This window comes from Budorcas taxicolor, chromosome 11 (assembly GCF_023091745.1).
Source record: "Budorcas taxicolor isolate Tak-1 chromosome 11, Takin1.1, whole genome shotgun sequence".
NCBI classification, from domain to species: domain Eukaryota; kingdom Metazoa; phylum Chordata; class Mammalia; order Artiodactyla; family Bovidae; genus Budorcas; species Budorcas taxicolor.
The window spans coordinates 42,833,391-42,850,286 of NC_068920.1; the positions used below are offsets into that span (position 1 = coordinate 42,833,391).

At 51.8% G+C, this 16,896-nt stretch overlaps 1 protein-coding gene across 1 annotated transcript in view; it reads right to left on the reverse strand.

The window, feature by feature from the left end:
- CUL9 (cullin 9) overlaps positions 1-16,067 on the reverse strand; it is a 36,033-nt gene extending 19,966 nt beyond the window's left edge. Inside the window, exons 1-15 of the mRNA XM_052648321.1 lie at positions 15,473-16,067; positions 14,774-14,928; positions 13,928-14,440; positions 13,293-13,428; positions 12,949-13,142; positions 10,063-10,468; positions 9,449-9,641; positions 5,713-5,920; positions 3,707-3,903; positions 3,091-3,308; positions 1,873-2,122; positions 1,671-1,776; positions 916-1,143; positions 575-665; positions 281-452 (exon numbers count right to left, since the gene is read on the reverse strand). Coding sequence (XP_052504281.1) covers positions 281-452; positions 575-665; positions 916-1,143; positions 1,671-1,776; positions 1,873-2,122; positions 3,091-3,308; positions 3,707-3,903; positions 5,713-5,920; positions 9,449-9,641; positions 10,063-10,468; positions 12,949-13,142; positions 13,293-13,428; positions 13,928-14,440; positions 14,774-14,928; positions 15,473-16,067 — 3,662 coding nt within the window. The remainder of the gene's footprint in view (positions 1-280; positions 453-574; positions 666-915; positions 1,144-1,670; positions 1,777-1,872; positions 2,123-3,090; positions 3,309-3,706; positions 3,904-5,712; positions 5,921-9,448; positions 9,642-10,062; positions 10,469-12,948; positions 13,143-13,292; positions 13,429-13,927; positions 14,441-14,773; positions 14,929-15,472) is intronic.
- Between the last annotated feature and the right edge of the window lie 829 nt (positions 16,068-16,896).

The window sequence follows — 16,896 nt, forward strand, 5'->3', positions numbered from 1 at the left end:
GGAGTGGGTGAGCTGCTGCTCTACCTCCATCAGAACACAGGGCAGTGAAGTGTGTCTGGTGGAGGGAGCAGGCTCGGGCAGAGAAGGGAGGTCTACACTGTACTCAGGGAGATCAGGCCGACACGTGTGTCTGTTCACTTCACAAAACGGGTGTGAGGTCCCTCAGGCACAGGGCGTCTAAGTCGGGGTCGTGTGTATGTAGGTAATTCTTTGAGGACGTATACTGAGGTGTATCAGAATATTCGTGTGTGTGGACACGTGGACACGGGCGTGCTCATACCTCACAAGAACGCCGCGGTGCATGTGGAGGGTGATGAAGTGGGAGCCGGTGCTGCCGTTGGACTCCCAGTAGGTCTTGGGGTTGCGGTCCGTCAGCTTGCTGGCCCGGTGCGGGTTGGACGACACCTCCACCTTCTCCCAGCACTTGTCCTCCTTCACCTCCACGCTGGAGCCTGCAGGCCCGCAGGAAGCCTGGTGAGTTGAGAGAGAAGGCAGGAAGGGGACGAGGGAGCAGGAAGGGAGAGGAGGCAGAGGCTGGGGTGGCCACAGGAGGAAGCAGATGGGGGGCACGAACCCTGGCAGAGGTGCCTGAGGAACACGTCGAAGAAGGGGATGTTGATGGGGCGGTGGGTTCGTCTGTGTTCTTCAATCTGGCCCAGCACCATCTGCAGCCGGGACATGGAGAGAAAGGGTGTGGGGAGAGGTCAGGGACACGGAGACACACGTGGAGAAAGAGTCACGAGGCGACAGAGCACTCAACCCCTTTCTCCAGAATCCTGGCAGAACAGAACCACGTGCGGCAAGGGCTGGGGAGCAAGGGCCCTAGATCCGCCACCACTTGTGCCAAAGAGGGACACCGTGAGGCCCCTTCGCCCGCCTCCCGCCTCCCTCAGCCTGGACCCGCATGCTGCTCGCCTGAACGCAGCCCGCCAGGATGCTGGAGGTGAGGTTACTGTAGAGCTGGGCGTGCTTCTCACATTCCGTCACCAGGTCCCGCAGCTCACAGGCCAGCAGCAGCTGAGCCGAGTGCTTCTCCAGGACCTTGGTGAGGGCGTCTTTGGCTCCCAGGCAGCAGAGCACTACTGCGTAGTCCTTGTGCGTGGAGGCCAGGCGATACAGGAAGCATAGCAGCTCCTGAACAATCTGGCCCAGAGATGCCAAGGTTAACATAGGGACGCAAAGGGCAGGCTGAGGGTGGCCTTAGATGTGGGGGTGCGGTGGCTGAGATTTCAGAGAACTTGAGAGCAGAGTACCAAAGACAGGCTGGCACAGAAAGCTGGGGTGAGGACCCGGGGATGAGGGGCACAGCTTGGGCACAGCTCCCCAGGCTTCCTCCTGCCAGGACCAGCCTATCTCGGGCAACAGCTGGCAATGGCCAGCTGAGGTGCCTGAGCCTTGCCCCACGGGGCACACCCTCCTGCAAAGGTGGAGAGCAAGGACTGCATGAACTGGGGAATGTGGGCTCCTCCCAAACCCAGAATCTAAAATTCAGGCGCAGCGAGAAGGCCTCTGTTCTGGGGACCCTCAGATGGCACTGGCCTCCTTCCTCCACTCCCTCCCAGTATCCCGGCCCATACAGGCTGGCTGTGCTGTGCCCCTCCGGGGCCTTACCAGGCAGCTGGTGCCCCCGGGCTGCCTTGCCCTGCCCACCCTGGCCAGGGCTCGGGTACCTCAGAGTCACTGCCGGGGCCATTCAGACAGTTGAGGCAGGGCTCCAAGACCTCGTGCCAGGGGAGGACCATGGCCTCAGTGTGATCCAGCAGCTGGGTCATGACCCTGACGAGGGGTGGCGACAAGTGAAGCCCCTACAGTTGGCCAGCTGCCCTTGCCCCTGACACACAAGTGGCCCCCCACCCCACCCCAGCCTCTCACCTCAGCGCCGTCAGCAGCAGGGTTTTATTGGGCCCGGGGGCATCCAGAGTCCACAGGAACAGGAGGAAGGGCTGGCTCTCCTGCTGGAGGCGCTTGAGGAGGGGCCTCACAGCGCCCCCCAGGCCACCTTCTCGGCACAGCACGCGCTCCAAGTCCAGGAGGAGTTCTGCAGACGGGCCCCCCACCAGGGATCGGATCAGCAGCTCAGGGTTCCCCTCCTGGCCCTGGGCGCTGGGGGTCTCTGGCTCTGCTGCCCAGACATGGGAGGGAAAAAAATGGGTATGAAAGAGAGTCACACAAGCTGGTCAGACTGAGATGCACAGATGCAGAAAACCACCCCCAAACTCCCCCCAGCCCCGCTGTGAGGACATTTACTGTTTCTACTCGGCAGTGGCGGACTTCTTTTTCTGGCCCCAAATATGTAAGTTTGTTGTTGTTCAATCACTAAGTCACGTCCTACTCTCTGCGACCCCATGGACTGCAGTCTGCCAGGCTTCCCTGTCCTTCACCAACTCCCAGAGTTTGCTCAAACTCACATCCATTGAGTTGGTGGACTAAATATACATCTGGCTGTATCCGAAAAAAAAAAAAAAAATCAGTATGGCAAACGCTGTCAAGTTAAACAGCACAGTTTTAATTCATATGGTCCCACTACTCTGATTACTAAATGAGAGCTGTGCTACTATACAAGCCAACAAATACTAGCTATTATAGTCAGGTCCCCTATACCACCAAGCACGGTGGCTTCAGAAGTACAGACTAAAAGACACAGTGCCTATTTTGATATGCCCCCATACTTCTAGGTTTCACTTATGCGTTGAATACAGAGCCTTTCTTCCCTACGGTATCGATATTTCACATTCTAAGTCACAAACTTCTGTACCATAAGTTACAATTCCTCTACAGAAGGCCTCTCTAGAAGTCATTTCAACCAACCCTGCAGTGACCAGGAAGAGTGGACTGCACTCAGCTCAGACAGATGGGAGCCCCTTTTATGTTTATACAAAGATGACCAATCTCCCTGCACCTATTCTAAACGTCCCCTCTCCTCGTGGTCAGGAAGTCCTACTTGAGACCTAACTTGAGCACAAAAACCCTCATTAATTTCCTGAAGCGTCATCATGTCATTTTATCAAGGAACTAGGATGTAAACCTGAGCCCTCCTGGCTGCGGGTGGAGACCAGCTCCTCAGCACACCCACTACCTCCACGACGGTACCTGAGTGCTCGGGGCTGCCAGGCGGCTTCGAGTAGCGATTGAGAAGCATCATGAGGATGGTGCGGGTGGTGGGCATGGGTTCTGTCCCCGGTGCTATGCCCGAGTGTCTAAACAAGGTGTCTCTCAGCTCGCGGGTGATGATCTGGTCTCCCAGCGTGTGGTGGTTGCACAAAAGCAGGTTGAGCAGGAGGAGGCCGTTTCTCACCGCAGAGGAGCACCTGGGAGGAGGGAGGTGTCCCCGGAAGAAATTGAAAGAGAATGAATGCGATAGAAGCAGGGGGGTGGCACAGAGGGAGGAGCCCTGCAGTTGGGGACAGAGGGGTTTCAGGGGTCCCTCTGAGGCCAGACACCTGGCCTCTTGACCTCAGGTCACTCCTCCCAACCCCAAGAAAGAAGGACAGGGGTCTTTGATCTCTGGAACCTCCCTACCCTCAACCACTTGGCCTCTCTTCTAGCCACCCGGAAAGGGCCAGGACATTTCATCCAGAGATGGGTGGGAAGGGAGGGGACAATGGAAAGGGAGCTTCTGCACAAGGGAACACAAGAGCCCGGGGCAGGGGAGCGGCAGGGCGTGGGGCTTAACAGGAGTCTGGCATTCAGGAGGGGAGGTCCTGACCCCTCTGTGTTCAGCATCAGGATCACAGCAGCAGGGAGAGTGAGGAGCAGGCTCTCGGAGTCCGGGCGGGTGGCTGAGTCAATGCTGGCGAAGATCTCCCTGGTCATCTGGGCGTCAAACAAAGGATGAACAGAATCTTGGCCGGTGACAAATGTGGGGATCTCCGAGGAGCTGGCAATGGCCAGCATCTTCAGCGCCTGAGTAGGGGGTGTGGAGACAGAGTCAGGAGTGGGCACGGCCTCTGTGCAGAAGAGGAGAGAGAGCCGGGCTGCATTCTAGACCTCATACTCTGGGGCAATTGAGCTGTTTGCAAATAGAAATGAAAGAGGCAGTGATGGGACATAAAAGGCTTAAAAAAAAAAAAGGAAGAAAAGAAAGCCAACCAGAAAACCCAAGGCTCCGGGGTAACATGAGCCTGCAGCTTCTCTCTGCCAGGACCAAGGCTCAACGTGTGCAGGGGCGGGTGGCCACCCATCTGCAGCGTCCCCTCCGGACAGAGCCCTTTCACAGCCTCAACGTGTATTCAAGACTTTGCTTGAAGCTGTCTTTCGTCTCACTCGGCCACTTCTCCCTTTGAAAAACCTCTCCCTCGAGTTGAGTTCTGTAACTTCTTGTCCTCCCAGTCATCCTACCTTTCTGGAGTTCCTCTAATGCCTGATCCCAACCACAGAAGCTCTGAGTCGCCCTTCTCAAACTCTGCACCCCACCCCACCCCACGCAACCTTGGCCTCTGCCCTGCTGCTGCTACCACCTGGATGCCAACACTCCCACCCCCATCCCCAGGCCAACAAAGCCAGTATCCAGCCTGCCTGGATGAGGCTACTTGGTTTGCCTCACAGGCAGAGTGAGGCTGAAATTACAGGAAAAGATACTTGGAATGTGCAAACATGTTGGCTGGTTCTCAGAGAACCTGAAATTAGGATGAACACTAAACCATCAGAGTGGAGAAGGTCTTGGCTGGTGAAAGGGCTGACTCTGGAGAGGAAACCTCGTTGGGATGGAGGAAAGAACTTACTCCTCAGGACAATCCCCTGGTGAGGGCTGGACCCATCAAGCAAATGCTACCTTGTAATGAGGTTTTCTCCCTTTGGCTACATTACCCTCCCCACTCCAAGCTGAATTCTGGACACCTTAAGTTATAAACAAAATGATGCAATTCTGTTATAGGGCAAGAGTTTGAGTTTAGAAGCATTTGGTCACGCACTTTGAAAGGATCAGGAAATTCTTTGAACAGACTGGCCTGGACTAGGAATGCCTGGCTGCTCTGGGGAGAAGCAGCAGCAGGCTGGCCCCATAAAGGAAGGACCTGTCGGCCTCCCCCAGGCACAGACTGCCTCAAGAGCACCCGCGCGCCAGTTCACTGCACTGCTGGCATCCATGCTCAGAACTGCTCTGGACAAGGCCTGCCTGTCCCCTCAGGGAGCCTCAGGTTGAACGGAGCACACACTGCCCGGACCTCCCCACCAGCCTGACCCTCTGTCTGCAGTGCTCAGGAAGCCGACTCTCCCTCCCCGAGCGAGGGCCGCCTCTCCCTGCTCCCTGGGCCTGGGGCTGGCCAGGCTGCAATGCAATGCTGGCTTGGCTTTACCCACACCTGGTGAGGAGGCATCTTCTGTGTTCCGGGACCACTCAGATAAAATGGCTAAAAATTACTGTCACATCTAAAAAATTTGCCTTTAATCAGACACTTGGTTGTTAATAAAAAGCCCTGAAAAAGTCAACATACCTAAAAACCCAACCTTTCTCTGTACATCTCTTCCTCTTTCAGAGTTCCCCACTCCATCCACCCCTGCTGTTCACCTTTAAACCTGGGAGTCATTCTCAGAAACACCTTTCTCCCTGCCTCCACAGAGGTGTTTTGTCTCCTGGACTCCCCAGCTGGATCTCCTCCATCCCAATGTCTCCTTCTTGTCCGAATGACCAGAGAACCTCCTCAAGACCAGCAGAGCCCACCCCTGAGCTGCCCACCCTGGCCATCAGTCGACCGCCGGGCCCGGCCCACTCACTGCCAGCCCCGCCTGCTGCACCAGGACGGAGGTCTTGTATTCTTGCATGCAGACCAGCACGGCGTAGATGCCGCCTTCCCTGGCAAAGAGCGGGCGCCACTCGTGCTTGGTCATGAGCAGGTAAAGAAGCCGTAGGGCCAGCACCACCACCATCTTCTCTCCCACCTGGTTGGTCAGCAGCTCCACCAGCGTCTTCACCAGCTTCTCCCTGAGAGAGGAGAGACGTCGGGGTTTCCCATCCCAAGAGTCTCACCTGACTGCCCGTCCAAGCCTGTCCACAAAGATCCAGTCCGTCCCCCCACCCCCTCCATCCTGCTGCCTGCTCCTCTGCAGTCTGTCCGTCTCAGGCTCTTCTCCTCATTGAGCAGGCAATATGGCAAAAGGGTGATGAGCTCTGGCTCATCCTTTCAAATGAGTCTATAAATTCACCGCAATGTTAAATCAAAATGCCCAAAAGGTATTATTTTTTTAAGGGCAGGGCTTCCCTGGTGGCTCAGTGGTAAAGAATCTCCCTGCCAACAGCATGAGACCCAGGTTTGATCCCTGACCTGGGACGATCCCACAGGTCACGGAGCAACTGAGCCCGTGAGTCACAACTATTGAACCCACGTTCTAGAACCTGGGAGCTGCAACTACTGAAGCCCGTGCAGCCCAAAACGTGTGCTCCACAAAGAGAAGCCTCTGCAATGAGAACCCCATGCACATCTGGAGAGGAGCTCCTGCTGGCCACAGACAAAAGCCTGCACAGCAACTAAGACCCAGCACAGCCAAAATAAACAAATAAAATGCCCTTACCAAGAGAAAAAGGTTTCAACTGGTCTACAAAAGATCTTAAAGAAAAAAATGATAAGCCGACAAGTGCATAAGAGTACGGTAGCCTGCAGGGTACTCTTGCCCTCAGCCTTATGCTGACAAAGACTCTGTACTGAAATATTTTTGTTTCTATTATGAATAAGCTATTTCATTATTGTTGCACACCAGATGATGCATCCCGATGTAAAATATAACTAAAATCATGATGGAAAAAAAACTCGACAGATTTAGGCACAGAAAGAGAAAATAAAATAGGCAAGAATAGTCAAGGACTGGTTGGAAAGAAATAACTGTAGACTTCCCTACTACTTATCAAAATAAAAACTTATAATAATTAATTAAAACTCTGGAAATACAGGGTAGCCAAACAGATGAACAGATGAGAAGAGCGGTAAGGGCAGCATCTCAGACAGTAAGGACTGCAAGGACCATGTAAAACGTGAGGCAGAGATATGTGGCTATCCATCTGAGAAAAGGAAGGCTGGAGCTCGCTTCACTCCACTTGCAAAAATAGACGACAAACAGATTTTAAAATATATGTGAAAAGTAAAGTCACAGATATTTTTAGGAAGTATAGGAAATATTTTTATAGTCCCAGAATGGAACAGACCCTCTTTAAACCTAGGAACCATTAAAAATATGTTGAGAAAGATAGCTGCATGAAAATCTAAAAGGTCAACATAATAAAAGATACTAGCCACCAATTTAAGACCCTGGGCACTTAAGCTACAGAAAGGGTCAGGTGAAAACGCAGATCTGAAGGCAAGGGAAGCGGTGCCTGCAGAATCCCTGGGTTACAGTGAGCGTCTCAAGAGGAAAAAAGCTGGACTAACATTTTTCTCCCTTGGACAGAGATGGTGAAGTTGGTCTGGGAACTAGGAAGGAATGGAGGACAAAAAGACAAATCGTGAGAAATAATGCAAACAAAAGTACTGAGAAGGTTCTGTGTTTATTCCTGCCTTTTGTGTTGGACAACAGGATTTGTTCTGGGGTTTCAAGGCCTGGAGGTGCAGGGATCCTGGGGCCCACAGAGCCATAACCCCACCAAGTTCCGACGGGGACCAGCGGCCAGAGCTCTAATGGTCCCCCCCCATGTAGAGCTGCTTTCTGTCTTCTCCCATGGGCCTTACGATGACTACAATGTGAACCAAATGTATTTTAAACATATATCCCCCTCTCTGGAGCCCTGATTTACTGTAAACAAGTTAATATACAGAGGTGATGCACACGAATAAACAAAGAAATACGTAAGGATGTTTACTAAAATGTTAACAGTGACTATCCCTGCATAGAGGCTTTTCAGATGATCGTTATTCTCATAACTTTCATTTTCTTATAGGGATCATATATATTATTTTATATTCAGAAAATAAATATGATTATAGAAGAGACAATATTTGGAACAGCAATAATGAATTACCATCCAGAATGTCTGCAAATCAATAAAAAAAGACAAAGACCCAATAAGAAAATGGGCAAAGGATAAGAATATTTATAGCAGAATACAAGAAGTGCATGCAAATATGCCTATCTTCTCAAGAAATTAAAGACAAAAAGATACCAATCACTTTAAAATGTTGTCAATCTGATAGATTTTTGAAAATGATAATAGCCAGTGCTGGCAGATGTGAAGAAAGATAGATCCCTTAGAACACTATATGTGAGAGAACAGACGTGTAGTTGCCAAACGGGGGAGGAGGGTGGGAGAGGGATGGACAGGGAGTTTGGGAGTAGCAGCTGCAAGCTATTATATATAGGATGGTTAAACAACAGAGTCCTGCTGTATAGCACAGGGAACCATATTCAGTATCCTCAAATAAAAGATAATGGGAAAGAATATGAAAAAGAATATACAAACGAGTCACTATGCTGTACATCAGAAATTCACATAACATTGTAAATCAACTATATGCTTCAAGAAAGTAAAATTTTACAAACTCAGGCTACATTTGATTTTGAGTATAATCATATTGCAGAGTCCAAGGCAGCAGGGAGAACAAGGCAGCACCACGCGGACGGACATACCGCATGCAGACACACTGCGTGCAGGCAGACAGCTGCAGAAACAGACAGAGTGTGATCACATATACTAAAACTCAAATGCACAAAACACACTAGCAAATATAAGCCTCTAGAAGGTCTGAAGGATACGTGCTTGGATGTGTGACCACAGCAGTAAAAAGGGACTTTGACTTTTCATTCTCTGGATCTTTTAAAAAAGGAACGCAATGGTGTACTATTTGTAACTAACAAGTATTTTTTAAAAATTTTAGGGGACTTCCCCGGTGGTCCAGTGGTTAAGAATTTGCCTTGCAATGCAGGGAATGTGGGTTCAATCCCTGGTCGGAGAACTAAGATCCCACACGCCAAGGGGCTTTAAGCCTGCAAACCACAACTAGAGAGACCATGCCCCGCACATGAAAGATCCTGCATGATGCAACGAAGACCCTGAGTGACACAACTGAGATCTGATGGGGCCAAATTAATTCATTAATTATTTCTTAATTTAATAGGAAGAAAGTAGCGAGGGAGGAAAAAAAAAATACTCAAAAGCCAAAAGGACCTCGATTTGAATCCTGATTCTACTACCTGTCATACTGGGCGAGTTACTTAAATTCTCTAAGCCTCAGTCCCTGATCCACACGGTGGATAAGAATAGCATCAGGTTTTCCTCTGGAGATGGGAGGATTTAAAGAGAGAATGCTTATAAAACTTTAAGCACAAGGGCCTGGAACAGAACAAGTGCTCCCAGAATATTAACCATCATACAGTCCACCTTCCTGCTCAGTTATGCCTCAAGCTGGCCCTTCTTTCCCCCAGCCTTTCTAACTCTTGATCTCCTAGCTCCTTCCCTCCCTACCACTATCCTCCCCCAGCTGACAGCTTACACCGTAACCCCCACTTCCCTGCCCAGGGTTCTAACCTCAGGAATCTGTCAGGATGGACCAGAGGGTGGTCTCGCTCTGTGACCTCCTCCACGGCCTGGGAGAGAGCGCAGAGCGCTGAGAGCTGCAGGCTGGTGTCCACGCTGGAGATCTGCACAGTGGCCACGACCGCTGCCACGTACTGGTCCAAGGAGCTGCGTGGCCCAGGACCCCGCAAGGCTCTAATCATTTCTGAAAGTTGTGAGGGAAAGGCGGCGGCTTAATAAAAAAAACTGCGGCATCTTCACCTTGGAACCCTCTAACGGTCAAGCCCAATTATCCTACTGACATTTGAACACCCTGTTCACTACTGTAGCTTGCATCCAGAACGTTCCCAACTCTGTGTGAGGGATTTAATAGTCAGGCAATGAAGATGACGATACTCTAGAAAACGGACCCTCCTTTTCCAGGGACACTGAAGGAAGGCAGCAGTGACAGACTGTACATAATCAAGGTCCAAGGAAGGAAAATGGATGCAAGCTCCCAACGCACCTTCTCACTCAGAAGTGATCTCGCGCCACAGCGTGCCCTCCCCACTGACCACCCACTTCTCTGGGGGGCACCCAGGACTTGCTCCCACCTCTCTGCCCTCCCCTCCCAGCACCTGACTCACCACTGGCTGCCTCCTTCATCCCGGAGGGGAGAGCCATCCCCTCAGTCACCAGAAGCTGGTTGAACAGCTGTGAATCGCTCTGTGCCATGGGCAGCTCGGTTTTTCCCTTGACCAGCTCCGCCTCTGCCTTGGGGGGCTCAGCCTTCACTTTGGGGGACTCAGTCTCCTCCTCTGAGAAGGCAGCCTCTGATTTCGACTCCTCTTCAGGATCTGGGGTACTGGAGTGATTTTGTGAAGATGACGAGCCACTCAGAGCATCGGGCTGCAGCCTGTACTTGGTGTAGATCTGGGAGTTGAGCAGGTCGCTGAGGGTGCTGCCCTCAAACCGATCCCTGAGAACCTGTAGTAGACTCTCTGCCATGGTCACGGGCACAGAGATTTCACCCAGGGCCTTCTTACCCAGGCTCTGCCAACAGAAAGGCATGTACTTCAGGAAGGAGCAGACACCAAGGGCCTGGGGACAGTAACAGGAGGTGGGCCACCTCCCACTGGGGCCTTGCACACTTCCTGCCTCCTAGACCCTCCCAGCTTCTGCCTTATCCCCAGGGAAGGATTCCTCAGCTCTCTAACCTCTAAGCTCTCTAACCTCACTCCACCCTCCCCTAGGCAGTTCAGTTCAGTTCAGTCGCTCAGTCATGCCGACTCTTTGCGACCCCATGAATCGCAGCACGCCAGGCCTCCCTGTCCATCACCAACTCCCAGAGTTCACTCAGACTCACGTCCATCGAGTCAGTGATGCCATCCAACCATCTCATCCTCTGTCGTCCCCTTCTCCTCCTGCCCCTAATCCCTCCCAGCATCAGAGTATTCTCCAATGAGTCAACTCTTCGCATGAGGTGGCCAAAGTACTGGAGTTTCAGCTTTAGCATCATTCCTTCCAAAGAAATCCCAGGGCTGATCTCCTTCAGAATGGACTGGTTGGACTGAAGGAAGGCAGCAGTGACAGACTGTACATAATCAAGGTCCAAGGAAGGAAAATGGATGCAAGCTCCCAACGCACCTTCTCACTCAGAAGTGATCTCGCGCCACAGCGTGCCCTCCCCACTGACCACCCACTTCTCTGGGGGGCACCCAGGACTTGCTCCCACCTCTCTGCCCTCCACTCCCAGCACCTGACTCACCACTGAGAGTCCAAGGGACTCTCAAGAGTCTTCTCCAACACCACAGTTCAAAAACATCAATTCTTCGGTGCTCAGCCTTCTTCACAGTCCAACTCTCACATCCATACATGACCACAGGAAAAACCATAGCCTTGACTAGACAGACCTTAGTTGGCAATGTAATGTCTCTGCTTTTGAATATACTATCTAGGTTGGTCATAACTTTTCTTCCAAAGAGTAAGCGTCTTTTAATTTCATGGCTGCAGTCACCATCTGCAGTGATTTTGGAGCCCCCCCAAATAAAGTCTTACACTGTTTCCACTGTTTCCCCATCTATTTCCCATGAAGTGATGGGACCGGATGCCATGATCTTCGTTTTCTGAATGTTGAGCTTTAAGCCAACATTTTCACTCTCCTCTTTCACTTTCATCAAGAGGCTTTTTAGCTCCTCTTCACTTTCTGCCATAAGGGTGGTGTCATCTGCATATCTGAGGTTATTGATATTTCTCCCGGCAATCTTGATTCCAGCTTGTGTTTCTTCCAGTCCAGCATTTCTCATGATGTACTCTGCACAGAAGTTAAATAAGCAGGGTGACAATATACAGCCTTGACGTACTCCTTTTCCTATTTGGAACCCGTCTGTTGTTCCATGTCCAGTTCTAACTGTTGCTTCCTGACCTGCATATAGGTTTCTCAAGAGGCAGGTCAGGTGGTCTGGTATTCCCATCTCTCTCAGAATTTTCCACAGTTGATTGTGATCCACACAGTCAAAGGCTTTGGCATAGTCAATAAAGCAGAAATAGATGTTTTTCTGGAACTCTTGCTTTTTCCATGATCCAGCGGATGTTGGCAATTTGATCTCTGGTTCCTCTGCCTTTTCTAAAACCAGCTTGAACATCTAGAAGTTCACGGTTCACGTATTGCTGAAGCCTGACTTGGAGAATTTTGAGCATTACTTTACTAGCATGTGAGATGAGTGCAATTGTGCGGTAGTTTGAGCATTCTTTGGCATTGCCTTTCTTTGGGATTGGAATGAAAACTGACCTTTTCCAGTCCTGTGGCCACTGTTGAGTTTTCCAAATTTGCTGGCATATTGAGTGCAGCACTTTCACAGCATCATCTTTCAGGATTTGAAATAGCTCCACTGGAATGCCATCACCTCCACTAGCTTTGTTTGTAGTGATGCTTTCTAAGGCCCACTTGACTTCACATTCCAGGATGTCTGGCTCTAGGTGAGTGATCACACCATCATGATTATCCGGGTCGTGAAGATCTTTTTTGTACAGTTCTTCTGTGTATTCTTGCCACCTCGTCTTAATATCTTCTGCTTCTGTTAGGTCCATACCATTTCTGTCCTTTATCGAGCCCATCTTTGCATGAAATGTTCCCTTGGTATTTCTAATTTTCTTGTAGAGATCTCTAGTCTTTCCCACTCTGTTCTTTTCCTCTATTTCTTTGCACTGATCATTGAAGAAGGCTTTCTTCTCTCTTCTTGCTATTCTTTGGAACTCTGCATTCAGATGCTTATATCTTTCCTTTTCTCCTTTGCTTTTCGCTTCTCTTCTTTTCACAGCTATTTGTAAGGCCTCCCCAGACAGCCATTTTGCTTTTTTGCATTTCTTTTCAATGGGGATGGTCTTGATCCCTGTCTCCTATACAATGTCACGAACCTCAGTCCATAGTTCATCAGGCACTCTGTCTATCAGATCTAGGCCCTTTCAGAATCCCAACTCTAACCCCACCCCAAACCCGCCCCCCCCCCCAAGGCATCTCCCGTCTGTAATACCTCATCCAGGTTCTCCCGAAGACTCTGGTAAATTGACTGCTGCTCACATATGTCCAACTTCCTGATGAAGAAGAGTAGCTCCCACCACTCAGCCTGGGTCAGGTAGCCCAGTCTCTCGTTCTTCTGAGGCTCGGGCTGGAGGTATGGCAAAGAGTAGAGCCCGTCCACCGGCTTCCAGTCCCAGGAGGGGAGTGCTGGGGAGATAGGCACCAGGGGCCTCAGCCTCCGCCGGGGGACTGAACGGGTTTCTGAATGTCTGGGGCAGCTCCTGGTCCTGAGAGGGCTGCATGCCGCCTGTTCCTCCTCTGTTCAGACACTGTGTCCTCGTCCCCTCCCTGGCTCACCTGTGCCCGGCACGGCAGCCCCCACCCCCTCCTCTGCAGCTGCTGAAGCCGTGTCCTCGGCAGTCTCCTCGGGACCCAGGATCTCCAGCATGTGCCAGTGCACCCAGTAGGTGCGGCCCGTCGACCTCCAGAAGACCTGGTGCGGAGGAAGGGAGGCAGAAGATGAGAGAGGGCTCAGCCCTGAGAACCCCGAGCTGCGCAAACTGGAGAGGATGGCCAGATCTAGACTCGGGGCGTGGAGCCCTCGGGGGCACACCAGCTAGGCCTGGGAAACCTCTAGCACACAAGGCCCCCTTCCCCGACCAAGGCATGCCCCGCTTCTCCTCTCCTCCTAACCTGGAAGGCCTCTGCTCCCACGCTCCCTCTGAGCCCACTCCACTGCTGCGGGTGGGGATATCTGGATGTATCAGTTCTGCCTCCCGATTAAGGGAGTTTCTCCTTGACCTCACAGCCTACCCACTCCTGCCAGATTCTCCCAGCCCTCCAACAGCCCCCTCTCTCTCACTGATCCTCTTGAAAACATTCCAGTTCTCTGGGGGTTTTCTCCCTGGGTGGCCTGCCAGAGCCCCCAGCATGAAGCGTGAAGCCCCAGTGATGCCCCACGCAGACAGACCCCCAGCGGTGGCCCTGCTCACCTGCACAGGGGGCACGCCATTGTTGCTCTGCCGGAACTCGCCCTCATCGCCCGCGCTGATCTCCTCGTAGTCATCCAGCATCCGCACTCGCATGCCCGGCTGCAGGGTCTGCTGCACGTACTCACCGTAGCCACTAAGGCTGGAGAATTCAGCGCGCTGGCGGAAGGCCCGCCCTTGCCTCCTTGGGGTCGCAACAATGGTGGGGAGTAAAAGGCTGGGGCCTGAAATGCTGGGCTGAAAGATGGACCGGGTCGGCCGGGGTGGCAACGTGCCCTGTTGGCTGAGGTTCTGGGCCCAGCCCATGCTCCGCACCAGCTCCGAGATAAGGTTGCCCACAGCCATACTGAACTCCAGCTCCCGCTGCCCCCGGCTCTTCTCTCGGCCCAAATCCTCCCTTGAGGTTGGGGAGCCTTGGTCTCCGGCCCCCTGCTCTGGACTGTTATTCAGCTGATCCAGCAGGGAAGTGACACACAGGTAGCGTTTCACCAGGGAGAAGAGCAGTTTTCCTGGGATCTGGAGGACACAGTCCATGGTGTAACTTCCTCTTCTCCCAGCTCCCGCCCCTCTCCTTTCCCTCGACATCAGCCTCTTCAGCAAAAGATAAAGGCCTCATCCCCACACCTGCAGTTCCCAAACTGTGACTGACATAAGAAACACCCAAGGAATGCCTTAAAACACAGACTCTTGGGTTCTCATCTCAGAGACGCTGAGCGGGGAGGATAATATGAACCTTCATTTTAGTAGGTTCCCCAGGTGGCCCTGGCGCTGGTGCAGTCCTGAACCACATTTTCAGAAATCATCCCCTGGCCCTTGTACACAGCCTTTCCCCCACAGCTGCAAGGGTACCTGAGGCAGGTGAATGCCCTCAAAGGCCATGCAATGCTCCTCGGAAGACGTGGTCTCTGCGAACAGTTCCAGCAAAGTATAGCGGCTGTCAAAATCCATGTGCTGCTCGATGCCGTCTTGTTGGCTCAGCGACAGAAGGACGTGAGCCCGACTCCCTGTAATGCACACCGGATCCAGATCTTCTCCTCAATCCCCACTACGCCTCTCCACATCGCCTGTCCCCAAACTGTCTATCCTAGACCCCAGAGGTTTTCAAACTTGTGGCTGAGACTCCCAGGAAGAGATACATTTCACATAGTCACCTGACATGAAGGTACACTGTGTGAAACTGAAACATACACTTCATACTACAAGACTTACACTAAGTGCTCTGAGCTGATGCTTAACATTTAAAAAAAATGCTGGTTATAACCCATGAAAGTGATTTTACAACCAACTAACAAATCTCCAACCAGAACACATAAACTTATTCCCGTTTCCTCTCTGCCTGAGAACAGACAGCTAAATAAGGTGCTATCATTCTATCCTGTTTCTGCACGTGTGATGGCTTATTAATCTACATTTTCCCTTTGCAATGAAATTGATGTCTACCAAATACTAGGTGCTCTTCCAGAGCTGGGAAACCCCTCCTCTTCCTGTTCTTACTCCTGTGGCCCCATCCTCTCCAGGGGCTCCCTTCTTCCCATGGCTGTCTCTCACCAGCATCGTGGGCTGCTAGGGCCTGCAACATCTTGCCGGCACTCCGACGGATCTGAGGCTCAGGGTTGCACAGCATGTGCATGAGTAGGTCCAGGGCGCCCGTCTCCCTGAAGACCCCGGTGAGGGGCCCGATGCTGGCATAGGCGCTAAGCACGTGGATGGTGTGGAGCACAGCGGCTGTGAGGCTCGAGGTCCCACCTTCTGCCAGCTGCCGGGCAGCCCTGCGCACCAGTGCTCGCACGTCTGCCTCCATCTCTCCCATGGCCACGTCATCCAGACTGCCTGGGTCTCGGGGAAAGCTTGCTGAACCCCCAGCTGTCTCGTGCTGAGGTCCCTTAGATAACGCCCGCTCCCCTAACAGCATGGGGCAGCTGGCATAGACCTCGGGGGCTGACAGCCACATGAGGATGTGCTCTGCCTTGCCCTCCTCCACACCCGCTCTGCCCACTTCCCCACACTTCAGGACACTCCATCGGATCAGGTATTCAGGATGCCCATCCTGTCCAGGCCGCTGTCGAAGAAGCTCTTCGGGATATGCCTGCAGCCGGGGCCCCAAGGGCACCATGAGGTCCCCAGTGCGCCGTTCTCCCACCATCCTGACTTCCTGGGACACACAGGAGAGACAGAGGCACTGTGGGAAAGAGAAAAACCTACGTGAAGGGGGTGGAACCTTGAGGTGCAGACAGGGTGAGGGGTGACTGGTAGCCTGCACGGAATTTGGAGGCCAAAGAGAAAAGGCCAAGGATAGGATGGAATAAATAACCTAAATACACTTTGGGATTTGTAACAAGGAGAACAGAGTGAAAAACAGTGATAGAAGGAAATGAAAAGGTTTCCAAAATGGAAGAAATTACAAGAGAGGAAGAGAATAGAAAGCAAGATAAGAAAAAGAGCTGATGGTTAATCAGCACAATTTGGGCAGAACAGGAGGGTGGCTGAGGGGTACAGATCAGGACTTAGAAGGATGACATGGGTGAGCAGACAGGACAGTAACCTGTGAGATAGTGGGGTCAGAACAAGTCAGGAAAGTCAGGATGGGGAAGGGGCAAGACAGGGAGCATAAATGACAGATTAAAGCGGGAATGTGGGTATAAAGGAGTGGGTCATGGCAGATATTAAGAAGAGAGACTAAAGGAGGCAGATGACTGGATGACAAAAAGGTATGAGAACATTGGGAAAGGGAGAGGGGACTAGGGATCCAAATAAAATTATGGGAGGAAAAAAACCAAGTCCCACCCTGCCCTTATGCTGCATGTATGGTTAAGGGTCTAAGTTAAGTAGATCTAGATGGAGGTAATAATCATGGAGTTGAAGGGTAGGGAATGAGGTCAGGAGACAGTAGAGGTATTAAGAGAGGCAATACAGTACAGATTCAGATAAATGAGACTCTGAATTCTGGCTCCTTCACTTCTTATATGCATACT